The 27,552-nt window shown below is 47.6% G+C and overlaps 2 protein-coding genes across 6 annotated transcripts in view; both read right to left on the bottom strand.

The window, feature by feature from the left end:
• LOC139056419 (monocarboxylate transporter 9-like) overlaps positions 1-19,170 on the bottom strand; it is a 266,111-nt gene extending 246,941 nt beyond the window's left edge. Inside the window, exon 1 of one of the 5 annotated variants that reach the window (XM_070534641.1) lies at positions 18,994-19,170. In XM_070534641.1, coding sequence (XP_070390742.1) covers positions 18,994-19,080 — 87 coding nt within the window. In that variant the 5' untranslated portion in view covers positions 19,081-19,170. The remainder of the gene's footprint in view (positions 1-18,993) is intronic. The other 4 variants (XM_070534638.1, XM_070534637.1, XM_070534640.1 and 1 more) reach the window with 4 other exon arrangements.
• A 3,800-nt stretch (positions 19,171-22,970) lies between these two features.
• Positions 22,971-24,012, bottom strand: LOC139056470 (uncharacterized). The gene is made up of 2 exons (XM_070534719.1): positions 23,985-24,012; positions 22,971-23,634 (listed from the first exon to the last, which is right to left on the bottom strand). The coding sequence occupies exons 1-2, from the start codon at positions 24,010-24,012 to the stop codon at positions 23,069-23,071; spliced, it is 594 nt and encodes a 197-aa protein (XP_070390820.1). The 3' UTR covers positions 22,971-23,068.
• Positions 24,013-27,552: the final 3,540 nt, after the last annotated feature.

Below are 27,552 nucleotides of genomic sequence, written 5' to 3'. Positions count from 1 at the left end.
CATGCAAATGTTACTACTTTTGAGAAATACTTATTACTCACATGCACAGAGTGAGTGAGTGAGTGAGTGAGTGAGTGAGTGAGTGAGTGAGTGAGTGAGTGAGTGAGTGAGTGAGTGAGTGAGTGAGTGAGTGAGTGAGTGAGTGAGTGAGTGAGTGAGTGAGTGAGTGAGTGAGTGAGTGAGTGAGTGAGTGAGTGAGTGAGTGAGTGAGTGAGTGAGTGAGTGAGTGAGTGAGTGAGTGAGTGAGTGAGTAAACTTTATTGCAGGTCTGGCGAGGACGCGAACTCGTCGCGCACCCAGCTAGTCCCACGTCGGGACCGGCCGGTCTAGCCCACCGGCCCGGTCGCGGGCACGCCGGACGGCCAGGATTTGCTTTTCTAGAGCGGGGCTATACGCAGAAGCGAGTCCCACTCCTCCTTGATAAACTTTGGGTACGTCGATCCGCACTCCCAGAGCATGGGAGAGGTAGAGTGGAGGTATGATCGCAGGACGGGCAGGCGTCGTCGCGATACACGTCGGGGTAAGCACAGAGAAAGTGCTTCCTCCAGTGCTTACACGGATATGTATAGAGCTTTAATTTGAAAATGTTTTTAATGTTATTTTTGTTCATTTGTAGGCTGAAAGATTTGTTCTTGGTGTTGATGCCAATTTACATTTATATTATCTTGGAAGCATCCATGGCCTCATGGCCCAGTCTTCTTTTTAGGCGTCTCCTATAGCCGAAACTTTGTATATTTTCGTGCATTTGCTACATTGCATTGGGAGCGTCTTTATTGTCCTGCTCTAAAGGTGTACATGATGTGTAAAACTTTATTTTTCTGCGGTGTCTGAGGCGGATATGAACACAAGTGTCCAATTCATGTTTTAGTGCCTGCAATCTAATATACTTAACTTTTGCCTTGTTTTCTTACTTCCTGACTGCAGTACAAATTTTTACATGGGCAGTTAACACGAATTCAATGATGACGTGCATGAGAGAGAGTGTGTGTGATTGTGAAGAGGAAGAGGTGCTCAAACACCATGATATGATACAAGTGATTTCCTGTGATATTATGCAAGTGATACTATTTTTTTTGAAGTTTCAAATCTAGTCATGTGCCAGCAAGGCCTGCTGTGTTTATGGTGTATCCTATGTTGTATTTTCGAATAAAGATATTGCACTCTAAAGAACCCTATACTAGCCGTGGCACTGTCAGTGTATACTCGAATTATTTGTACAAGCTAACTGTGCCTGCTCCTCAGGCCTTAATATTGTGTTTTGAAGTGTATTGTTGGAACAATTACCGTTACATATTTAGTCAAATGTTGAGTAATATACTATCTAACGGGGAGTTTCATTTCGTCAGAAACCCGAAGGGATGCTAGTAGCCATTTGCTGGCTGAAATAGAACGATTTAAGTGATTTGAATGGAAGTAAGCTTTTCTTTACCCCATTCAGGTGAGCGGTTTTTTCGCAGGAAATTTTGTATGGGCCCTGGTCTTTACACGGTCCGCCGAGCCGGCTGCGGCCTAACAACGGGGACGCGCCGCCTCTTGGGTTTTGTATTAGAAAGGCTAAATCCGCGGCATGGTACGCTCAGCCAGCTGTCCCCAAACAACAGAGGTGCGTCATTTCATACTTTCGCGCTTCTCTCTGCTCGCGCCCCTTCTTTCTTGCGCGCTCCTTTCCGTGGCCGGATTAAGCAGACTGCAAACGTGCCCGGAGAAATGTGAGCCCTCGCGGAGGACGTCACTCGGCCGGTCCTTTTTGGACACGGTCTCTTCACCCGCTTGTGCTTCGAAGTAGCTCACCTGTCCACCTCGTGTGGTTTCCACAACAAAGGGTGTCCCTGTCTCTCTCAACCTGAGCAAAAAAAAAAAAACTGTGTTTTGCTGGCAAATTAGAACTTACACAAGCTGTAGCATCTACTCTTCGACTGCAATGGATATCTAGTCAAAAAATGCTCGCTACCCCTCAAAAAGCACAACAAAGGGGAGCGCGGGAGAACAGATCTTTTCTTACCAATGGCATAGTGCATGACAGACGCATACTCTTTTTGGGTACGATTGCGTAGCTGTTAAGCAATAAATTAAGGAATATTTTGCTTTGCCGATGAACAACGTCAAGTGTTCAGACCCTTGACCCGTGCGGATGCTGCTTTTCTCCTCCTGCGCATGCATTTACGTTTACTGTGTGGACTGTTCCAAAGCTGTAATTCAGCATTCAGATATTAAAAAAAAGAAAATCAGTCAGCTGAAATTCTCTTTTTTTTCATTTCTGCATGCCTTCTAAATGATACCTTAGGAGCAATCCACCGAGTAAACACAAATGCATGCGCAGGAGGAGAAAAACAATAACAGTGTGAGCCAAAGGTCGGCACACTTGACGTTGGCAAAGCGAAAATTTGCCTCATTTATTGCTTAGCAGCTACACAACTGCAACCCAAAAGCATACGAGTCTGTGACATTGAATGTACTATTCGAAAGTAAAGCAGTTTCTGTGGCTCCCGCGCTCACCTTTGTTGTGCTTTTTTGGGGAGTAGGTGGCATTTTATGCTTTTATATCCTTGAGGTCGAACAGGAGATGTTGCGGTGTGCGTAAGGTCTAAGTTGCCTGCAAAACACTTTTTTTTTGCTTAGGCTGAAAGAGACATAGGGACACCCTTTGCCCTAATAACCTCACGAGGTGGACGCGTCAACTATTACGAAGCGCAAGCGGGTGTAAAGGCAGCGCACCAAAGCGACTAGCCGAGTGGCGTCCTCCGCTAGGGCTCGCATTTCTCTGCGCATGGTTGTAGGCTGCCTAATACGGCCGCAGAAAGATGCGCGTAAGAAAGATGAGGCGCAAGCATAAAGAAGCGCGCCAGAAGGAAGAGACGCACCTCTGCTGCTAGGTGAGAGCTGCGTGGGCGGAGTATGCGCAGAGCAACGGGCTTTCATGGAACATACCGCAGAAAGAAGCCCCAAGGAAAGAAGAGCTGCGCCCCCGTTGCTAGGCGACACCGGCTCTACGGAGCATGCGCAGCGTGGTGTCCACCTGGGAGCTCCTGCAAGACGCTTTGTGTAAACACTTTAATGCTTCAACCGGTATATAGTAGAAAGTAACCTCTGTATTAGGCAAAGGCGCTCAATACTGTATGCCTGCACTGAAAGTTAAAGTGTTAAAGGTTATTCTAACTCTTGTTCAAGTACACGCCTACATACCTTTAATAGAAGATGACTTTGTAAAGGTTAACATTTCATTGATAAACTAAAGGTGCACAAATTTGTGCAGAAATGCAATTTCGACAGAAAATCGCACCGATCGCTGCAACGTTGCGACGCTGAGACCAACCGGTTGGTTTCAGCAGAAAAAGAGGGGGAGGGGAGGGGGGGAGGCACTGCGACTGCGATTTTCGCCGCATGTGACGGAAATCGCATTTCCGGTGGGATGAAAATTGCAACATGTGAAATAGGCTTTATGCGCGCGTTCCTTGTCCGCGCAAGTTTTCGCCTGCGTTCTGAGTGTGCCTCGGTGAGGCCCAATGATAACGTGCCAAGCGTCTCACCGCTATTTGTTTGCAAGAGATCAGTAACAAGACAGTAAGGTTGGCTGGCTACTACACGATAGCCCACCCAGACTACCCTAAGGTCGCGACGGACATCGCAACCTGTATAGATTATCTGGCGACTAGCAGCATCAACACCCAAATCGTAAGAATACTACCGCAGAAGCGTAACATGGAAAAACCATAATCACGTACGTGTATAGCCCACCTAAAGAAAGGAGGGCCAGTTTTGAGGCCCTCATTCGGTACGTCATGTGTCACCCCTGCAACCAGGAAAGACTACTGCTTCTTGGGGACTTCAAAGCCTCTCACACCAGCTGGAGTTACCGAACAGACACCTCCAAAGGCCGGGAGCTAGAGCGAGCGGCCGAAGTATATGATCTCCAGCTCATCATTCTCCCTCAAAACCCGACGAGATTTGGCAACAGCGTCAGTTCTGACACCTTTCCAGATCTAACATTCACAAATGAAATCGACGAGGGTATTCTGGACCAATCTAGGAGAGGATCTAGGCAGTGACCATTTTATCATCAGCGTGTCGGTAGGCTCCCTGAAAATTCGGCGACCCTGTGGCCAGGAGGTAATCACGAACTGGGTAAATTATCGAAAAATCCTTATGACGGAGATATCACCTGAGAACGCTGAAGAGCGGGCAACGTACATACGAGACGCTCATAAAGCAACATCTAAGCGGCTGGCGCTCAAAGCGGAAACTCCGGTAGTTGACAGCCATCTGCTACATATTTGGGAAGCCAGAAGGGGGCTAACTAAACGATGGAAGAAATAGCGACTTAATCCTGAACTGCGCCGCAGAATTGTTGAAATATCCGAGCGGGCGAACGCTTACGCACAGCAGTTAGAGGCACCGAGTTGGGCGAGTTTTTGCGACTCACTTCACGAAACGTTATACACCTCCAAGACAGGGGCGATACTTCGCAGCATAATGGAACCAGGAAAAACCAAAACGGTCAATAACCGCACCCTTCAAAAACTTGCCGGAGAATTTTCAGGAACAGATCAGGCCCTCTTCACTGAAATTAAAAGAAGTACGTAGGAACAGTAATCACTCCCCCATGCACCTTCCCATACCAAGGGTAAGAAAACGCAGTGCTAGACGCCCCGATAACTAAGGCAGAACTCTTCGCGGCAGCGCAAGCTGCGAAGTGAAATACTGCTCCAGGACCAGATCACCTCACAAATGTTATGATCCGGAAACTGAGCGACGAGCACCTTGAACAGCTTACTCGGTATTTTAATGAACAGATATTGGAGAGGGACTTGGTTTCACAACAGTGGAAGGAGGCCAAAATCGTGCTTATTCCGAAAGCAGAAAAACCTCATGATCTACAACATCTCAGACCGATATCACTAACCTCCTGATTTGGCAAATTATTTGAGAAGGTGGTCCACACATGTCTCACGTTTTACATTGAAGACCACAACCTATTTCCCACAAACATATTCGGCTTTCGCCAACGTTTGTCGACACAAGATATCTTCCTGCTACTTCGCCAAGAAGTTCTTTGCAACACCACGTTGCAGGACATCTCGCTATAGCTCTTGAATTGAAAAGCGCATTCGACATTATTTCATATGGACTTATCTTATCTGAACTAAATGACATCGATTGTGGACAAAGAATCTATGACTACGCCCGCTCTTTCCTGACCTCTCGCATCGCGACAATAGGCATCGGCACTACGCGCTCAGACCCTTTTCCCATCCCCAATAGAAGTACACCGCAAGGGGTGATACTCTCCCCCCTTCTTTTCAATATCCGCATGAGACGCTTAGCCAAAACACTTGGCGTCAAACCCGGACTTGGGTACGCGTTATATGCAGACGATATTACCCTAGGGCAACCAGCGGCTCATTAGGACAAAGAGAACAAATCCTACACGAAGCAGCGACCGTTGTTGAAACCTTCGCTCGCAGCAGCGGAATGAGCTGCACTCTCGATAAATCAGAATTTATCAGGAGCCAAGGTCGAGGCCGTGAAACTCACGAGCCGGTCGACCTTTTTCTAGGAGACAGCCAGATAAGGGAGGTCCAGAAAATGCGAGTCCTCGGACTGTGGCTGCATAGCAACAAACGAGTAGACCACGCCATTAAAACCCTTAGGACTGCGGTGAAACAGATCTGCCGTATGATTCGTAGAGTAACATATCCCTGAAAAGGTTTCAAGGAAACAGATGATCCGGCTCATTCATGCTTTTGTGCTAAGGCGTCTCACATATAGCCTACCTTTGCAGGACCCCACGAAAACAGAACTAAAGGCCCTAGATGCGTTGATCTTAACGCCGTACAAAGCGGCTCTCGGGCTACCACAGGAAACCTCTACTGAATGCCTACTGGCCCTCGTGATTCAGAATAACTACGAGGAGCTACGGGCAGCAACGCTCATATCTCAACAGTAGAGGCTTAGCTTGCCCTGCTCTGGCTGAAAATTACTTTGCTGCGTAGGTTACCCTACTCGTCCACAGTATGCGGGAGAAGAGCTCGAATCTCTGCCCAAAGTCCTTCGTGAAAGGATCATGGAGCCCCAATCCCTAAGAACATGAGTCCGAAATACCACCGTGGCCGTATATGTGCTCGAGCTCGAAAGTTAATGCAGCAATTCGGTGGAAACCCGTATACAGTATACACAGATGTCGCTCGATGTGCTGCTTACAAGCACGCCGTCGCTGTAGTAGGAGCGGCCGCAGGGCTCGTGACTTGCGCCACGGCTAGAGTTGCATCTGCGAATACCGCAGAAGCTTCAGCCATCGCGCTAGCTATCGAAGCTAAGGACGCTCTGGGACAATCATCGATAACTCTTACAGATTCCCAAGTCGCATGTAGACTCTTCGTCACCGGGAGGCTACCACACAGCACCACTAACCTATTATGATCCCCCTATAAAGGCTGCAATCAACCCCCATGGGCTCAGGGGGCACGGCAGCGTTCATCGGAACATGTCACATTTTGCTTGGCTCGTTGAGCAGGTCAGTTTTCACAATTCATACCATTGTTTACGTACCAGTTGTTACGGTCTTGTGATGCTGCCGTGCCCTCGGACTTGCATAAGCATTCTTGATTATTGTTGGTCTGTGTTCTTACTTCTGTTATGTGGTGATGTGGAAACGAATCCCGGTCCTCGCGGTGATAATGAACGAACACTTAGCACAATCTTGGCAGAATTAGAGAGTCTGAAACTTGCCGATTCAAAGCGCGACGCTACTCTTGCTGAAATTAACGAAAAGCTGTCCAAACTAGACGAAATTCTCGCGATATCCAAGGCAAACGAAGAAAAGATACTTAAGCTCGAGGAAACATTACAACACTTACAGAATGTTCTGGCTGCACAGGGAAAACAACTGATAGATATTGAGGACCGCAGCCGTAGGAATAACTTAGTAGTCTTCGGAATAAAGGAAGATGCTAGTGAAACTCGGTCCGATCTTGAAAGAAAGCTTCTTCAAGACATTTGCAGGGACAAGCTAGGAGTGAATATTGATTCTCTGGAACGTATACACAGAATTGGCAAAACACGCTATAATCAACCAAGGTCTGTTATTCTTCGGCTCTACAATTACAACGAAAAAATAGCCGTACTTACAAATGGCCACAAACTGAGAGATTCCGGAGTGTCAATATCTGAAGACTACTCGCAGGCAACTGCAAAAATAAGGAAACTGCTTTGGCAATCCTATAAGAGCGAAAAACGCCCCGGTGATAAAATAAAGCTCGTCTACAACAAACTGCATGTAAATGGTAACATTTATGCGTGGGACGAGCAGAACAACTGCAGGGTATTGATGCGCAAAGCAGCCCACACGTCCCAAGATTGACGAACAGATACCACCGCACGCGTTGTGGAAAAATCACTTCGACTAATATGTTTGAATGCGCAAAGTTTGTGCAACAAGCAAGACCGGCTCGAACAGTTATTACTCTTCTATGATCCACACGTGGCGATTATATCTGAAACTTGGCTTCATGCCGACATTCCTGATAGCTTACAAATCAATAGCTTACAAATCAATTGTTAGACCTACTATTGAATACGCCAGCATAGTATGGGACCCACACACCACAATCAACATAGATAAACTAGAAAAGTGCAGAGATTAGCAGTAGGGTTAATATATAACCGCTATAAGCGAAGGGACTCTCCGTCCGCCATGTTACATCAGGCAGACCTTGAGCCATTGGCTGAAAGAAGAAAGGCTGCCCGGCTGCGCTTTTTTCACTCCTTGTATTTTCAAAAACTAGGCATTCAGCCACAGGATTACTTCGAAAGGGACACAACCAGACCCTCACGACATAAACATAGCCATAACATCAAGCCAATATTTGCCCGCACGAATTTCTTCAAACATTCGTTTTTCCCTAAAACAATATCCGACTGGCATTCCCTGCCTCATGACTCACCTCTCCTTTCTTCAACTTCTTGAGAGCCTGTATATAAGTATCTATGTGTATGGCTAGAAATGATGATTACTTATTAACTGTGCGCAGTGTGCTTTTTTGTCTATGTTCCTGTGTTTGGGCCACGCACTCTCACAAATTGTATTGGCTTTGTAACCCTGTTTAGTTTTGTTATTATATTTTCTGGATGTAAATCATAACTTCCCCATTGTTGCTGATCCTAAGGCATAGTGCTTACTAACAAATGTATGTACCCTCTCCTGCTTGGACCGATCCGGTCTGCAGTATTTTGTATATAAGTAAATAAATAAATAAACCTAACGCAGAAACACATGATCATCTGGTACCCGGGTCACGCAGGACTCGAGGGCAATGAGAGAGCGGACGGCACAGCTCGTGCTTTAGTCAACCGAGCTGCCAACCACCCTGACGATAACCCATTCTTAACACGAGACATCCTTGAGCACCAATGGCGCGAGCGAAGAAAGTACAGTCCACCACACCCTGACCAGTCCAGGCGGGATTCTTATGACTGGCGCCAAATACAGACGCACAAATTTCCAAACCTTTATTTGAAACATGTCATTCACCCAACGCTGCACAGCGTTCGCTGTCCTTTGTGTGGAGGCCGGCCAACTCTCGCCCACATTACGTGGGACTGCCAGAACAGGCCACCCAAAATTAATGCACCAAAAATAACCGGCAATCTTTCCGGAAGGGAGCAGTGAGAGACTTGGCTCGCCAGCGAGGATCGGGAGATGCAACTAGCGCTCCTCGACCAGGCACGGCGGAGCGCTCAAGCCAGTGGGGTCCGGGACTAAGGGCTCGACCCACTCACTTTCTGCACTTTCTTTTTCAATAAACGTTTTGGTATATATCACCGCGCTCGCTTGCACGCGAGGTGTTCATAACTCGAAGGACGCTCAGCAGCGTTCAATTTGACATTGGGCCACCCCAACATCTCAAGTTGGCCCACAGCCAAATTTTAAATTGACCCACTCCCAAATTTAAGTAGGTCCACCCCCAATTTCAAGTAGGCTCACCCCGAAATGGAAGTTGGAGCACCCCCGAATACCAGACGGGCCACACCACGCCCAAACTTCAATTTAACCCGCCTTTAAATTTAAGTTGGACCACATGGAAATTTCTGGTTAAACCACCCACAAATTTAAGTCGGGCCAACCATAAATTTCAACTTGGCCCATCCCAAAATTTCAGTTGACTCACTGTCACGGTGCGGCATTATTCGATTCGGCGAAGCACCGATCAACGGGCGCCAAAAGGTCGTGGGAATAGGGACCGGTGAGGAAGACGGTTATTGGCGGCCCCTCGGGCAAGCGGCTGAGAGAAGTCGAAGGCAGGCTTAGAGATTGTTGTCTTTTTGACACCGGCGAGACCATGACGCTGCGACAGCTTTCTGCAGGAATCCCTGTGTATTCTCTGCCCCGCGCGTGCACTGAGAAGCTTACTAAGAAAGCATGGGTGCGAATACTACGAAATATGTGGTGTCTCTATGCAATCCTGTGTCCACGAATTGCTGGCGGTGTATGTGCGCTGACAGCGTCGTATGGCCAGCTGCCTTCGTTTCTCCTGTGCTTATGAACGAACAATAGAGGCCCGCCACGGACTCAAGGGTGTGCGTGCGTGGTGCAATACAAGTGCGCGACGTCTAGCAGCAGGGGGGAATCATCCGTTCCCTCGCCCCTAAATAAAAAGGGCGTGGCGAAGACCTTGGGAGGAGCCAGGATGCAATTGGGTGAACTTGATTGGATCGTCACCAATATCTGTCGTTCCCGAACACAGGGAACTAGTGAAAGGAGAAGTTATTTAAACGCAGATTTTAGACCGAGCTAAGCAGTCTTGAAGCTGAGCCTACAAACTACTGAGAAGCGTCAACGAGCTAGTGCTGTCCAGTGTCGCCTGGGCCGCCTAGCCGCGTATGAACTGCGAGTTACTAGCTGGCGTACGAGACGATAAACCAAAGTCTGAAACGAAGCTCACGGTAGTTCCCCTTAAGCTAGCTCAACCTGCTCGCGTATCCAGCTTTTCTGGACACAAGGGTTTAGTTCGCGTGAGTGCCACCACGTGGCATACTGACCTTAAACTTTTTAAACTACGCGCGGTGACGTGGTGATGTCGCCAACAAAAAAATAAAAATAAAAGAAAATAGAAGTTGTCCCTGCGCATTGAACTTCGCCACAATATTTGTGCCGCTTCGTTATCACTGTTCTTAATGAAGCGTAGCCGCTCGTCGCCTGGAAATAACTTATCCTAACAGCGTTTAGTAGCGACATGCGATGATGGATTCTGGGATTTTGATACGATTCTCTTTTCCATTATTTTGTCTTGTATTTTTTGATGCTATACGGAGTAAACAAGCTAGGGTAACCGTCAGAAGCACACCATGGCAGCCTTTCCTCAATCGGCACACATTCTTAACGTCCGAACATCGCACAGCATCTACGAGAGACGCCGTCGCGGACGGCTTTTGCTTGTGACCTATCGACTTCGTTAAGGTGCCCCCAATTATTTCCCTAGGGACTTTGCTATCCGCACTCACGGGCTTCCGCAGCAGCTGCAAATCGAGATGTGCTTAAATATTAAGATGGTACGTGGATAAGTTGGTTTTGCACCTTGAGGCAAAAGGCATGACACAAGAATTGTGCAAGCTGTCTCTGTGCCATCGTCCCTTAGCATGCTATTGCTGAAGCTGATCGCAGTATTACGTGACATTTACTGAACACCGGGCCAGGTACACCTTAGAGTATGACATATATAGTACTTGCAGTTAGTTTCCAAAGCAGTCTCTCGTCACGGTTATCCACGTGCGTGAAGGAAGGCTGCTATTTAAAATTATTGTGCAGTAATATATTCGGGATTTGTCTGTTCTCCATATTGTCTACCATTTTGCCGTTCTGCCTTTATATCATATAGCTGCAATGTAGACTAGCGGATACCGAATGCCATAAAGGCTACCCATGCACTCAATGACCTCAGGCACAACTCCTGATACCTACTTGTATTCAAGAGTTGCGTTGCTGCCAAGGACACCTTTAAAGAATGTTACATAAAAATTATGATGTTTTACATGCCAAAACCACGATCTCATTATGAGGCACGCCGTAGTGGAGGATTCCAGAATAATTTGGACCACTTGGGGTTCTTTAACGTGCGCCTAAACCTAAGTACATGGGTGTTTTCGCATTTCACACCCATCGAAATTGCTGGTATTCTGGTATTCGATCCCGCGACCTCGTGTTTAGCAGCCGAACCCCATAGCCACTAAGCAACTACGGCGCATTCTAGGCATTCTTGCGTCCATGTTTTCTATGCTTGCATTTCCATACTATGAATCCATACGAACTTGCTGAACTGCGTTTGCAATTTTTTTTCTTCTTTATACTGTAGTGGCGATATTCTGTGGTAATTAGTTGGAATTAATGCTGTTGGCCTGCAGTCTGGGACAAAATACTTTTAGAGCCGCCGCGAAAAGACTTATTCTTTGGGATCTATCCAAAACGCAGATTGCGTAAAATCCAGGGAAAAAGCTTCTAAATGGACAGGTGATTCATTTTTTTTTTGCGATGACACCTTTTTTTCTAGCGAAACTGAGGTTGATTTCGTTGTCATCAGGCTCAGGCAGCAAAATAATTTTTTCATCAAAATTAAAAGTGGTCGCCAGACAAGTCCAGTAGTATTTATCTGAACACGCCCTACTGTCTGAAATGCCCATGTTGTTACTTTAACGGCCTGCAAGAAGGCACCAGTTATATTTTCTAGGGCAAGAAGGCAATAAAATATGTTACTTAAGGCAATAGTTACAGGAGTCCTGGATCAGTAGAAGAAAATTTCAAGACTAAATATTGTTCGGAACACTTATGTCACACACTGCTGAGTCACAATGTATAACTTACCATTATTCTTAAAAGTAGCATCATTGCGTTGTACTAAAACTAACCTAAGAGACTGAAACCTGACATGATAAAAATGAAGGTTGAGAAGTGACGGCTTGCTCAACAAGCAATGGAACGACAAAAAACCACATGCATGATAAATCTAAAAGGTGCTGTTGAAGACGGTAAGGAACTAGGCACCATGACGAAATTTGTAAATATGCAAGCATACGATACAGTAGGTTGACGAAGCGAGATATGTTTACAGATTACTAGGAAAGGCCTTCGTCTCGCAGTGGACATAATGTATGTGAGAGCAAGGGCCCTCTTCTATTATGCAGTTCCAGACTGTCCGCAAACCACCTGTGGCTTCCGGTCTGGCTAGCACTGACAATAGAGCGCATCGCAGTGACGTGAGCCAGCTGTCGGGGACTGTCCGATGTTTTATTTGAAAGCACCATTATCAGAAGTTACTCTCCTGGCTGCCGTCGTCTGCTCCTAGCTACTTGTAGATAGCGCGCTACCCAGCGAATTCAGTAGCATGGCCTCCAAAAGGTGCATTCTCAGAGGCCATTTCGCCGACACAACCATATAGCTTGCATAATAGAATCGCAGCACGAGCGCATTGGACATGTTCACAAACGTCTGTTTACATCGCGCTCTCGCTCTTTGTGGCCCTCAACCGCTGTATTTAAGCCAACTCATTCGTTGCCTATGATATTTAAGCGTCATTGCCACACGAAAATAAGCAAAAACACCGTCGTGCCACATAGCTGTTCAAACAGAAAGCACACACCGATATCTTCAATGTTCGGAAAACCATCTACTAAAGACCGGACGCGTATCTAGGACAGAGATCACTACGCTGTCTACAAATCCTGAACGTCCAAAAGCAAACGCTCGAACTTAGGGTAACATAAGGGATCAACATACATGTCAACAGCAATCGGCGAAGCTGTGATTATACAGGGCGTCCCACGTAACTTGAGCCAAACATTAACAATATTCAAATGCGACGTCGCTTGACAGAGCCAAGGTAATGTTGTTTGCCGTCGCTTGGAGATATTAAGAATTTTCATTCTGCCTAATTAAATAATTAGTCTTCATGAATTATTCATCTTCTCAAATATTATAGTTAGATTAGAGGTATCCATAAGAAATTGTAGAGTAACATGAAAAGCCCACCATACAGCTTTCTGTTGTTCGAGACGTGCTACATAGAAGTGTTTTTATGAGCGTGAAAGAGGCCCGCGCATACACGCGAAGTGCCGCGAATGGCCCGTCGCGCGACAATGTTCTGCGCATTTGCAGGCTTCTTTCACGCTCGGAAAAACACTTATGTAGCACGTATTGAACAACAGAGAGCTGTACTGGGTGTTTTTCATGTTGTTCTACAATTTTCTCATGGACACTTCCAATCTAATTATAATATACCAGATGTTGATAAAACAATTAGGGCTAATTATTTAATTAGGCGGAATGCAAAATATAATATGAGTATCTCCACGCGTCGACAAACCACATAACCTTGACTCTGTCCCGCTATGTGGCCTTTGCATATTTTTTTGTGTTTGGTTCAAGCCACGTGAGACGCCCTGTATACCATTCCAGCTACCAACATTAAATATCCACATGCCCAATATGATACGTTTCCTCGCATATCAGTTTCACTCATCTGAAAAGCAAACCCTACCTGTTTACCACGCGTATAGCAATGAGCATGACAGACTTCACGAAACACACCATTCACACCAGGGGATTTGGAGCCGGCACGCTGGCAGACATGCAGCTGATTCCCCTGTTATTCACGCAGGTTCTCGCAAATCTTGGAATCACCTTCTGGCTCGGTGCGCTTGTCGGCAGCATAGAATTTCGTCATGGCCAAAACCGAACTTCAGCGGTACCTTCATCTTCGGCGGCTATCACATCCCACGACTTGTTAAGCCACATCGACAATTCAAGGCCCATTATCTTCAGTGCAGCGCTCGGCGCGTGGTGGAATTCGAGCGATTGCCCTCGACCAATCGCCGCTGAAAATCGACGCCCATGTGACCAGAGTGGACACTATACATATGAGCAACGCTTCTGCCTCGTGGGATTCGGAGCCGGCACGCTGGCAGACATGCAGCTGATTCCCCTGTTATTCACGCAGGCTGGTTTGCATTACCCTATTCCTATCTCACGACTATTGTGTGCGTTGCCGGCTCCTCCCACTATGGTATTGGCTGATGCTTGCTGTCGTAAACGAGCGCGTGCGCCTCGAAGTAGGTCTTTTCTATTTTAGCGCGACAGCGTTAAGGAGCTCATGTCGCAGAAGAGCCGGTGTCGTCGGCGTCGGTGTCAGCGGCGTTGGCCGTGAGCGATAAAACCCAGCAGGCACTTCATGAACAAAAAAAACAACTTGCAAGATGGGCTGGGTGGGAATCGAACCAGGGTCTCCGGAGTGTGAGACGAAGGCGCTACCACTCAGCCACGAGTTTTTTTTTCTTTATTGCCTGCTTTGTACTTCTATATCACACAACAAATGACATTTGAGAAAACAAGACAAATTTGCAAGTTTTCAGCACCAAGTGTCAGCCTTATAGGGCTGCGAGTTCGATGCTTCAAAGCGGTACAAAAGCGCTTCTAGTGAATGCGGTGTTGCCTTCGAAACGAGCTGTTTCTAAGGCTCAGGCGTGCGTCGCTTGCTCAGGCGCACATTTCATTGCCGCGCCGAACGCTGCGTTGCTCGACGCTCACCGCGTCCGATGCGGGGCGCGTAGTCGCTGCGCCGTAGCCCGTTGTCTTACACCCCTTGGCGGGTCGACGGGAACGCTGTCGCGTTCCACTCTTGAAGGCGAAGCTTAAGCGTCCTCCAATTTTTTTAACAGATTTTTGTACGTGTTCCTGCTTTTGTTGCTTTCCGGCGATATTGAACTTAATCTGGGTCCTGTCGAAATGGAAATATTGCAAAGCCTGCAAAAAGGGCAGACTGCAATCTTGAATAAGCTAGATGCTATTGAATCCAGGATCGTCGTACATGAAGGAATGATAGCGGACATAAAAGGCAGCCTTGAAGCAACTAAGGAACAAGTTCAGGACCTTGGTAGAGCAGTTTCAGAACATAAGGATGAACTTGAGACTCTTCAGAAAGTATTCAGGGATTTGCAGGTTAAGAATATTGACCTAGAGAACAGAGGTCGGAGACAAAACCTTTATTTTTACGGAGTGGATGACAACAGCTAGGCTGGAAACGTGGGACCAATCAGAGGAGTTGATTAAAAAGATCGTTGGCGACAAGCTGGGAATTGAAGTTACATCACTACAAAGAGCACATCGGATTGGTGTATACCGAGAACAAAAAAAGAGGCCGATTATTGTAAACCTCTCTTCTTATAAAGAAAAACAAGAAATTTTGTCCAATGCAAGAAAATTTAAGGGGTCAGAGATCAGAGTTGATCAGGATTATGCGCCAGCTACTTGGGAAGTACGGAAGCGATTAGGGGAATACGGTAAGGCACACAAAGGCGAGAAAACAAAAGTTAAACTGAATTTTGATAGGCTTACTCTTGGTGAAAAAACTTACGTATGGGATGACGAAAAGAAGGTAGTTGCCCCACTAAAAAGAAAGAAATGATGCTTGCCTGAAGGAAACATAACACGGCACAACCTGGTCACCGTTTTAATAAACTGTAGAAGTGTAATGAATAAGGCGGAAGAATTGGCAGGAATAATTGAGACGGTGAGAGCTGACGTAGTTATTGGCACGGAATCGTGGCTGAACCATGATATCGGCGATAGTGAAGTCTTTCCGAGCGAATTTGTCGCGTATCGTAGAGATAGGTCGAGCCATTGGGCGGTGTATTTTTACTTGTGCGAAGTTCCCTGATATCTGCCGCCTTAGACATCCCGTGTGATGTCGAATCTGTTTGGTGCACAGTAACCCTAGATGATAATTCTTCGCTCGCCGTAGGTGCATTTCACCGACCACCGAACTCTGATTACAATACACTTCAATCGCTGGATGAAATTATCTCGGAAGTTTCAAGCAGACCATTCATTCTTGCTGGTGATTTTAACTTGCCAGACTTAGAATGGCGTGATGGAATATGTGTAAGCAGCACTGGGTGCCGTGTAAACATAGAAATGAAGAATATTATTGACAATTTTGGTCTTATTCAATTTCAACATTAAAAAAGAGAGCAGAAGAACCTTAAGTTGTGCAACTTGAAAGGTTTTTCTATTCAGCAAGGGTGACTACTCGAGCATAGCTCAAAAGCTAGAAGATTATTTGCCCGTGTTTGAGCGCCTTGCTGAAACCAATGGTGTAAACGATTTATGGCTTAAGTTTAGGGATAAGGTGTTAGCCCTTGTGGATAAGTACATACCTGCGATGCAAGCAGGCAAGATTAATAAATGCAAGAAGCCATGGATGACGTCAGGTATTTTGAGAGAAATCAGGAGAAGGCGACGCGTTTTCCGTAAATTACAGAAAACTGGAAGCAGTGAGCACGCGAAAGAATTACAAGCATTAACGAAGCAGTATAAAGCAAGTGTCGAAAAAGCAAAAGAGAGATATTTTCAAGGGCTCAATAATAAAATGAAAACTAATCCCAAGTCGTTCTGGCATTATATCAAGGAGTGCGGATCTGATAATGTTGGAGTCAGCGAAGTGAATTTTAATGATACGGTTATAGTCGATGAGGAAGCTAAAGCCACATGTTTAAATATGTATTTCAAATCCGTGTTTTTACCTAAGCATGACGCTCCTTCCCAACCGCACCCAAGCACGTTTCCACTGATGCCGCCGGTGGAACTGAGTGTTCGTGGTATACGTTCTCTCCTTGAAAGCCAAGACGAATCCAAAGCAGCTGGTCCTGATGGTATCTCTCCTCGTGTACTGAAGCGATGTGCTGCGCCCATTTCGCTTTACCTTTACATAATTTACACTAAGTCCCTTTCAACAGGCACTTTACCCGATGATTGGAAAATTTCCCATGTTGTTCGGGTTCATAATGGTGGCTCAAAAAAGGATGTAACAAATTACCGGCCCATTTCATTAACATCGATATCATGTAAACTCTTTGAACATATCCTATTTAAGCAGATATTGACCCATCTTACCGATAATAATGTTCTGATAAATGAGCAGCACGGTTTTTTCTTGTATTTTCTTGTACCACGCAACTTGTAGAGTTCTTTCATGAGTTGGCTTCCAACGTTGACGAGGGTGGGCAAACAGATTGTGTCTTTTTAGATTTTCGAAAGGCCTTCGACACCGTGTCGCACTCCCTTCTCCTCGTCAAACTGCAGATTTTAAATTTTGACCAGAATGTACTAACTTGGATAACCAATTATTTGTTCGGCAGGCTTCAATGCGTGCTTTTAAATGGGAGGTGTTCATCCTATCTTGGTGTATCGTCAGGCGTGCCACAAGGCTCCGTCCTTGGACCGCTCTTATTCCTCATATTTGTTAATGATATTTCTGTGGGTATTTCATCACGCATGCGTTTATTTGCCGACGATTGTGTTTTATATCGGCAGATTAGGGAAGCAAGTGACGGCGTTTCTTTGCAAGACGATTTGGATCGTATTACAAGGTGGTGCCAGAAGTGGCAAATGACGTCGAACCCAAAAAAGTGTGTGCACATGCGTGTTTCCAAAAAAAAGAAACAAATTGAAACATCTTACAGCCTGAATATGTATGTGATTGCTACTGAACCGACATGCAAATACCTTGGTGTTGTTTTATCGCATGATTGCTCATGGAATGCTAATATTGATTATGTTGTTGGTAAAGCAGCAAGGGCTCTTAACTTTATCCAACGGAACCTAAGATTGGCACCCCAGAATTTAAAGAACGCAGCCTACCTCACCTGTATTAGGCCGATTTTAGAGTACGCATGCCCTGTATGGGACCCGATGCAGGCCAGGTCTATAGATAAACTTGAAAAAATTCAGAATAGAGCTGCGCGGTTTATTTTAGCGCGGTACAAGCGGACAGATAGCTGTACCGCTATGAAAACGGAATTGGGTTGGGAATCGCTTTCTTTACGCAGAAAAAAACTGCGGTTGAAGTTTTTCTTTTGTATTTTTCATGGTAACACTGGAATTGCTTATAACTACTTGTATCAACCCAATAACATATCCAGTAGAAATAATCACCGACACAAAGTGAAAGAGTACCGTGCAAGGACAACTATGTTTTATAATTCCTTCTTTGTGATGACCATCAGAGATTGGAACCGGCTGCAAGAGACGCAAGTGTCCTGTATAGATGAAGAAGTGTTCTATTTAAGTCTGTAACCCCCCTGCTGTAACGCCTTTCTGGCAAAGCGGGGCACTCACTGAATAAAAAAAAAAGAGCAAGCATTTGCGCCTGATCACTGTGCTTCGCTCTTAAAAATACAAGGACTAAAGCTCCAGCAATCAGACCACTCGTGAAAAACTCGCATGATGCCACACGAAGCACCAATGTAACTAACGGAAGCGACAGCTGAGTGCACATTTGCCATCTGGAACACGCAAAGTACACAGTAATGCACAGCCTCTTATAAAACATGGCGTCAAGCCTGCACGCATCTTGTTAAGACAGCCGTCGTCTGCTAGCTACTCGCATATGTCCGAGCAAAAATCTGCTGGCAGCTCTAATAGTCCGCAGACCGTCTGTGACTTCTAATAAAACGAGTGTAATTCTGTCAGCTCTCGCAATGGTGGGCGGAGCGTCCGAAGCTAATTGAGGAAATCGAATGCGGGACAGCAGCCCAAGGTAGTCCGGGACTGCCAGGGACTGAAATCGAAGAGGCCCACTCATGCTTTGTCTTTCTATCCTACGTAATGCCTTCGTACTGATCAGCACAAGCTGTATGGTGAAGATGACTAAACTGACATATTTCTTGAAGTCTTTACATTGTGTCCACTGTGCCACTGGCAGCGGCGGAAACATTGGAAGCACAAGGCTTACACTTGTGTATCGCATTCGGTCGTTATAGATCCCCACACTTGAGCTGATAGCGATTCTGCGGTGACCAAATTGTGTGACTGCGCACATCTTCCCCTTGCACACCATGGCCTACGATTGACAGCTGCCCTGACACCCACACAAGCAGCTACGGATAAAAGGAAACTCTGGAAACTTGAGGCTTCACTGGCAGCGGCGGCAGCATTGGAGACACATGGCTTACCCTTGTGTGTCGTATTCGGTCGTAAAAGGTACCCACACTCGAGCTGACAACGCTTCTGTGGTGACCATACCGTGGGAATGCGCACATCTTCCATTTGCACGCCGTGGCCTACGATTGACAGCTGCCCTATTACCCACTACGACCAGTTCCGGATAAAGGCCGATCCACACAACGGACAAAATTGCTGTTTTGGACCGCGGTCGGCGCATAACGTGATAGGACGTCACCAGTTCGTGCGTACTGTCGTTAGCCCTCGCAAGACCGCGGCCCTCGCGGTCCAACAAATCGCCGAGGCTTTTTCCGCTTCCGTTATGGCGGCGGGCCGCATGACCGCAGCAATTTTGGCGTAGCCAACGAATGTTGTCCAGCAACAGAGTGTCTTCAGCCAAATCCAATCTAGTTTGCGGCTCAGCAAAAGCCAGTCGTTTCATGTCCGCCGTTCCGCCTGCACGTGCGTGCAGGAGATATATTTTTAAACAGCATGTGCTCTTGGAGTGGCGACGAGGTTTTTGATTTTGTGTCCCTCGCTGAGCAGTTCCCGGCCATGTGGGACTCGAGCCGGAATGATTACAATGACAACGCGAAAAACCATTACCTGTGGAATAAGGTAGCTGGAGAGATGAACGAGAACTACCCGGAAAACGGACCGTATGAAGTGGGTAAGTTTTTTCTGCGACAAGGCAGTCTTTACTTATTCATAACGTGGATTCGCGAGAGTGCCATTTGCCATTGAAAGGCCTTGCTTCTTCCTCTATGTCATAACACCACGTTGAGTGTGGCTGCACGCCGATTTTTTCGAGCCACTGACATTGCGTTCGCGCACAGACAGCAACTTACACGTGAATTGGTGGGAGCACTACCTAAAGGATTGCATACGTGCGGCGTTCGTGAATGCCTGGTGGTTTTATAGAGTTCCCTCCTCACCTTGTCTGGTCTTAATTTTGTTTGCCCACGCGCAGTCTGTTTTATACCTAATCATTTTTTATACAGGGTGTCCCAGCTAAAGATAGCCAATGTTTTAAAAGGGAAGTGTGCTAAGAGGCTCAAACCAACTCAGTGGTGTCGAGTATCGCGTGTCCTGGTCTGCGATATATTTTTTGGTTTGCAAAATCAGTTAGTATAAAGTATTTGCCAACATCTTAAATATTGCCTTTGCCATGAAAGTGTCAATACGGAAGTTGTAGTTCACATTTAAAAATGGTCGACTGAAGTGTTTGCAACTAGGTACCATTGATGGAGCTTCTCGTAATTGCCTTTAAAGAAAGCCGGCGAAATACAACCGCGTGATAGCACCACTATTTCAGCGCTCCCAGACGACTCAAGAAACGAAATCCGCATATCTGTACAGCGGTTCCGGGACGGGCTTGGCGATTCCAGTGGCCACAAAGTACACGCCTGCAACTCTCGCTACTAAAATATATGATCGCGGACGAATAGAAGAACATGGCAACTGCATTTTCCTTCCCGATTGAACAGTTCTGAGGTCAACAATTACTCGATCCCCAGCTCCTTTCTTTTTCTTTTTTTCTTGCCTTGTGTGTTCGGGCTTCATTCCACAAGTGGGGTGAATTATATGTTTATGCCACGTCATGTCGAAGCTCCACACACCTTCATCACCTCGCTTGCTCTGTGCGCCCGATCGCGACAGGGCACGCGAGTGAGTCTCGAAAAAAAGGCATGCAAACAATGTCCTTTACTGATCGGTGACGCATTTTCGCAGATGTGCTGAAGGGCATCTCCGCCAATAAAAGGCGAACCTACAGAAAGGAAAAAAAAATTGGAGGCCTATCAAGGTTAAGCCCAGTGGATGCGAAGCATCCACTGGGCTTAACTTTAGCGTATCCTTAGCGTTTGGAGGCATCTTGACCGCATACACGCCCGGCGCAAAGACGCTGGCGCGGTTGCGGGCACAGAGACTGACGCGACGGCGGGCGCGCGCCGCTTCATCCCTGGCGTGACGTCACATATCACGTGATGCAGCGATGGTGGCGCCGCCGCCGCGTCGCGCGCGACGGCGCGAACCGAACCGTGGAGGCCTCCGCCGGGCGACGTCCGACGGCGCGATATGAGGCCCCATCTGCAGCCGGTGTGACGTCATCACGTGACGTCACATCATGTGATCTCACTTCAGGGTCAATGGTGGCCACCACCGGGAGGCGACCGACGGCGCGATATGAGGCCCCATCTGCAGCCGGTGTGACGTCATCACGTGACGTCAGGTAACGTGACCTACTTGAAGGTCAATGGTGGCCACCGCCGGGAGGCGACCGACGGCGCGATATGAGGCCCCATCTGCAGCCTGTGCGACATCATCACGTGACGTCATATCACGTGACCCCACTTCAGGGTCAATGGTGGCCACCGCCGGGCGTCGCGCGAAGGCCCGAAACCTACGTTAATATGCTTCGCATAAAAAAGAAAGTCCGCACGAAAACGAGCGGCCAGCCTGCAAGGGAGGTGTATACTGGCAAGTGGATTTTCTTCGCCGCGATGCGGTTCCTCGATGCTGTTCCGGAGCCAAACCACCGATTTTGCAGTGGGGACTATGGCATCTCGGCAAGTTCAGCTATAGAGGTACTGTATTTCTGTGCATTGTTGTCTCTGCGCATGTAGAAAGCGAAATTCCAGGAAAGATCAGAATGTTCCCACAGAGTCCGCCATGCCCTAAAAACATGATTTCTGCAGGCCCTTGTGCGAGTTGCGAGCAAATCCAAGGTTGACGACTGGGCCTGTTGGTATAGCATATCAGAGGTTGGATTGCGCAATACTTTGACGAGACACACAGAAGAGAAAAGAATTTACAGCAAACAAATTTTGCTGCAGACCGTCAGGCAGATGTTCACTTGTACAAAGGAGGATTCTTCGCCTTTTTCACTGGACAAAATGTGGAGAATACAATTGCAACTTGGAAAAAATGCCTTATTTACTGTGCGTATATTGCAGGATGAGGCCCAAACATTGCAATATGCTGCGCTGTTTAGATCATGGCTTTTGCTTCACTGAGTTGTAAATAGGGCAGCGTCATTTGTCACAAGGTGGCTGTCTTATTGTTTTTTTTTTGCATTTAGAATTACAGCAATTCTCCTAACTTTTCCATAAGTATGCGACTTCGGCACATAGACCTGACAAGTAAGTGCTATAGCCCAGGACGCATGCAGCAATTTAGTTGCTTCGACGTATCGTCTGCGAATGCCGGGATTCAAACCTAAACAAGGCGGCAACTTATTTCTTGCCAACTGTGAAATTGTTCATTTCAGCCTCACCACAACCGAGATATCCTGGCACCTGCAGAACAGAGTGGTGGGGAAGAAGGGCAGCTGTCCGTGAGGCTGGAGGAACTCCTTAACCACGTCGAGAAGAGTCGAGTCGCCGCCCACACTCAGCACAACACGGCCGAGGCAGTTACGCTCCTCGGGGCCGTCAGGCGAGGACTGGGCCCAGAGGCAGGCAGTTTTGCACACTATTGCCTCAGCCATGCAGCAACCGTCCGAGCCATACGACGCCTCTTTTTTCTTTGCCAAAGCGATTGCGGCTCATATGAGGCAGCTGGACGCTGTGAAGCAGGTGCAGTGCCAGAAAGGAATTCTGGACACAGTTGAAAAATTTCTGACAATGTAAATAAATGTGTGCGCAAATGTTCATTTTATTCCTACTCTTGAACATATGCAGATGCCCTCTGCCACGGCACAACGCCTTGGCCGTTGAAGTAGTCCCGCATGTCCTCACGGACCCTGGCACCAAATGCGTTTACACGTCCGCGTGTTTCTCGTAGGCCAAAAAATATTTGCTCTCTACTATCTTCGGGCCCCGAGTCAGAAAATGTGCTCATGTCGTTGCCAAGGTAGTTATGTAGCAGATATGCTGCCTTCACCATGGGGACAACTCTTTCAGGCCCTGCATTGATTGTAGTGAGAAGAAAGCGAAAGCGATTGGCCAGTATACCGAACGCGTTCTCCACAACCCGTCTTGCTCTGGACAACCTGCGAAATGTATACAAAGTGAAAAAGTGTTGCATTTTCTTAGGTAAGCATATTCAAAAGCCTTATAACGCCCTCTAAAATACAAAGAATCAAGCTTAAGATGCATGGCTGTAATTAAAGATCCGCTGATCACCCGACAGGCTGCTACCTCCATACGGGTTGATCAGGTTCTTCCCGATTGGAAATGCGTCGTCGGCCACAAACACGGGGGGTAGGAATAGACCTGGTCCAACTTCCACATGGTCTGGCAAGTTTGCTCTGTTGCCTTCCAATGCCTCCTGCAGGGGCGTGGTCTGCCATACTCCTGCGTCGCCTCGAGCACCGGGCACACCAACGTCAATGTAGGTAAATTTATAATTTGCATCCACAACAGCCAGAAGAATTATGCTAAACGACTTTTTATAGTTAAAGTAAAGGGACCCAGAGTTGGCTGGTTTGGTTATGCAGACATGCTTCCCATCTTTTGCCCCCACACAGTTTGGAAATTGCCAATTTTCGTCAAACCCCTTAACAACGTACCGCCAATGTTCAGCTGTTTTTGGTGACTTCATATAATCTTTGCTTAGCTTATGATAGATAGCCGAACATGTTTCGAGAATGAAATTGTAGGCGGTGGAGTGCCCAACTCTGAACTGGCGACTTAGGGAATAGTGGCTCTCACCTGTAAATAAAAAAAGGCGAGGTGGAAGGACCTATTTAGATTGCCGGTAGAACATACTGGAGCATGCAGCCAAACTAGACTAAACGTGGTCAGTTTATGCAGGCACGGCAGCTGGGCAATCATTTTGCTTTTTTCTTACTGCCGATGTCAGCGAAATAGTGGCGTTTTAGCTCCTACAAACCCCACTTCACTGCATGTGGCTGAGAAGGTACAGAACGCCAAGGCTCAGCTCTCCTATAAAGAAAATAGCTAGCTGCGCGCTACACTGTGGTAACACATAGAGCATCTACGTTCGGCTGCTGGTCTTGAAGCCGCATGTTGCACCCGGTGCTACATTTCAGTGCAGTTGCCTGTAAGAAAGTACACGAGGCAAGCCATGGCAATGAGAAGTGATGTAAGGCTGCAACAGACCAAACCAAGACGAAGAATGCTTACCAGATGCAAGGTAACGCAGCGTTGCTCGCAGCTTCGCCGCCGGCTGTATCAGTTGGCGCATGACAGTCGTCTTTCGTGCTATCCTAGGCCCCACGTGCGCGAGAAGTTCCGCGAACTGCTCCCGGCTGACGCGCAGGAGCCGTCTGTACTCAGAAGGACACTACCAGCTCTTTGAAGAGTTGGTTCTGCAGGCCGAGCTCCTTCCTGCACATCCAATCGTTCACCCAACACGACCTTTTCGGGGCAGGGTAGTAATCTTCTTCGTCCACGCAAAGAGCCAACGCCATAGCGGCCAAACGACGTTTCTGCTACGCCTTCATTTCGACGACTTCTATTCGCGATACATGCGCAGCATGAGCGCGAGGGGTCGGCATGGTTTCGCGAATTTGTTGAGTCGCGAGCACTGCGGCCGAGAGTGTAGCTGGGTGATCTGCTCCGCCGTCTGCTATCGCGGACCGCCGTGTGGATGTGCTCGGCGCCGGACCGGCCCGCGCCGAGACATGACGTCGTATCACGTGACCGATCGGCCCGCGGACTTGGTCCGTCGTGTGGATCGGCCTTAAGAGGGGACGCTGGCACCTTACGCATAGAGAAAGAAATTCCTTAAGGCTTCACTGGCAGCGGCGACAGCATTGGAGACACATGGCTTACGCTTGTGTATCGTATTCGATCCTTACAAATGCCCACACTCGAGCGGGAACGATTATACAGCGACGAAAGCGCGTGACTGCGCAGATCTTACCCTTGCACACCGTAGCCTGCGATCAACAGCTGCCTTGAGGCGATATGCGAGCAACGTTTCCCCGTTGTGGCAGCACACTTGTTCACGGATAACCGGTGGCGCTATTCAAAGGCCCCCGACTGCAGTGAATTGGTCGATTCCAGTCGGTGAAAATAGAGGAGTGAGGTAAGACTATTGCCCCTGGTATGACTGGGTCTTAAATCCCATCGCTCGTATTCCATTGTCAAGATTGAAGTCGGGCATGAATTAGAAGGTAGCTGGCCCATGCCGTCGTCCAACTTACCCACACTTAGGACGTTGATGAAGGTAAGGATTGTTTCTCATCGAGAACGAGGAATATGGGTTTATTTACAGTATTTATATCAGTCTAACATGACTGTTTGAGAAAGTACATCAGTCTAACATGACTGCTTGAGAGAGAGTGTCCTGAGCAGGCGCACAATAGTGTTGAAAACCAGGAAGCGGAGCCGAAGTAGAGAACGTCTTCTTTTCTCGACGCTTGCTAAAAAAAACTAAAAAAAATGCAGGCGCGCGCTCGGCTCCACGCTCGTTTCTCACTTCGTCTTCTTCGCTTCTTTTTCGGAGCATAACATTCAACAGCTCCCGGCCGAACAATTTGCGTATGCTTGTTTCTTTTCAAGACGGAGCTTGTCCAGCAGATTCTAGGTGGTACCGCATCTGTGCCGCTCTCCGTAACGTGTTGCCACTAGAAGGGCGCACTTTGCATGAGCTAAATTAGCCGTCGGCAAAGCCGTTGGCACCATGCGCACTTTGCTGTGCTCGTGGTGGAACCATTGCTGGCATATGTCTTCCTGATGGGCGTAGGTGCCGCAGTGGAAGCCGTCGCAGCCACCATTGCTGACGTGCTGCTGGTGCATGCGTCGGGTGTTATGTGACTGGCCTGCCCTGGTCCCGGCCCAGACAGCATTCCTAGCCCTCCCGGGGTTAAAGGTGGTGGCTGCTGGGGTGAAGGTAATTCCTTTTCAAGGCCTGGCGAGCTGTTGAGGGCGGCCATGGCTTGAGGCTGTCGTGGAAGTGGCATTCGCTCCACCTGGACAACGGGGGCCAGCGTCTGGTTGTTGCGTTTTAGCCTTTTCAACCCACTGCTGTGCCTTCCTGACAGTGAGGACCCAGATGGAGCCTTTGCTGTTGATGACGGGCGCCCGGCAAGCCCGCTCGAGTGTCGGTGGGCGGAAGACGATAACGTTGAGTACGACGATGAGGACGACGATGACAAGGAGCTGTGCCCCGACGACTTCCCTACACCCGCCGGGTGGAGCACCCACGTGTCAGCAGTGTGGTCACCCCTACCAAACGTGTCGATGCTCCCATGCCGCTGCTCCAAGTGCTTTCGCAGAGCCTGTGGTTTTGTGACTTCGTTACATATTTCACACACAACTAAATAGAAATCATCCCACGCTAGACAAAATCCGAAAAGTCCCATATCCTCTTTTCTTAATTTCATGGCATCGCTTTTTCTTTTCGCTGTCTCTGCCTCTGTGTCGGTTTCTTCGTTTTCTGGACTCTTGAAGGAGATAGTTTTGGCCCAAGAATTCCATAACTGTCCTTGAGTAGCCGACACACTATTGGTGGCCTCCAGTCTGTGAAGATCTTTCAATTGTTTGGCAGTAGAAGGGTATTTGTCTTGTACTAGTTGGAAGCGGTGTCGCAGAGTTGCAGCAAGGAGAAAGGGACTGCAGCAGGCACCTAAAGGAACCCTTGTGATGCGCAGTTCGTTAATATTGGAAGATCCTTCTTCAAACCACAAGTAACGAAACGCGTCTCGGTCTTGTTCAGCCAGCGATATTTGAAGAAACGCTTTTTCGATATCGGCGGAAATTATAGTCTTGAAGCTGCGAAACTTCAGCCGTAAGTCGATTATGTTGGGGTTCAAATTCGGTCCTGTCCACAAGACATCGTTGAGTGGAGGTGACTGCGGAGTATGAGAAGAGGCGCAGGATACCACCCGTACTTCAGTCGTAGTTCTGTCGCGTCGCACTACTGCTCGGTGTGGCATATAGTACGTGATATGTTCACTCGTACTGTCCATTGGGACCTTCTCCGCGTAGTCCTCGTTATAGTAGCTCCTAATGGCAGTGCCATATTCCTTCGGAAACTCTGGTTTTCGATGTAGTGTTCTCTGCACAGACTCCAGCCTCTTTAACGTGATATCCCGGTTATTTTAGGCTGGGAACAATTGCAGCGCCACGGCAGTTCAACATTATCGCGACCATTGTTTCTAATAGTCGTTTCCACGAAGTTCTTCAGGACGTGTTCATCATCTTTCGAAAGTCTGTCTTCGTTAGTCAGTCCCAGATGTTCTATTTCCCAGGAAGACCTCAGTTGCTGGGAAACATTGTCTTCCGTTAGGCATACGTTGAAGTTCCTTACGGTTTACTGCTTGTAGTACTTAGGTGGACTTCTGGTACCCCCATGAAGTGTCCATCCTATGACAGTTTCGATGGCGGTCAAGGAGTCGTCCAGTCGATTAATTCTTCCGCTGACAAGCAGCCAGTAATAGTCGGCACCTATAAGGATGCTTATTCCAGGCTCAGGCGATACCTGAACTGCGTTGACGTCAGCCAAACGTAAGTTCTTGCTTTCCAACTTTGCAAGTACATTTGTATCTGTCAATGCTGACAAGTCATTGCATATCTCGGGAACTTCTATCGCCTCTACTTCAAGTGAGTTTGAGTCGTACTGGCTATGCAGCGCGACTCGTACTCTCCGATAATATTTCC

The sequence above is a fragment of the Dermacentor albipictus genome, chromosome 2 (genome assembly GCF_038994185.2).
Source record: "Dermacentor albipictus isolate Rhodes 1998 colony chromosome 2, USDA_Dalb.pri_finalv2, whole genome shotgun sequence".
Lineage (NCBI taxonomy): Eukaryota > Metazoa > Arthropoda > Arachnida > Ixodida > Ixodidae > Dermacentor > Dermacentor albipictus.
This window is presented reverse-complemented; position numbering and strand designations above follow the sequence as displayed.

What these genes read in the sequence shown, in the direction of transcription:
- LOC139056470 (XM_070534719.1), bottom strand. Translation starts at nt 24,012, where the DNA reads ATGGCTTGCCTCGTGTACTTTCTTACAG. An exon ending in CCTCGTGTACTTTCTTACAG is followed by an intron (nt 23,635 to 23,984) that starts GCAACTGCACTG and finishes TTTTATTTACAG; the next exon opens with GTGAGAGCCACTATTCCCTA.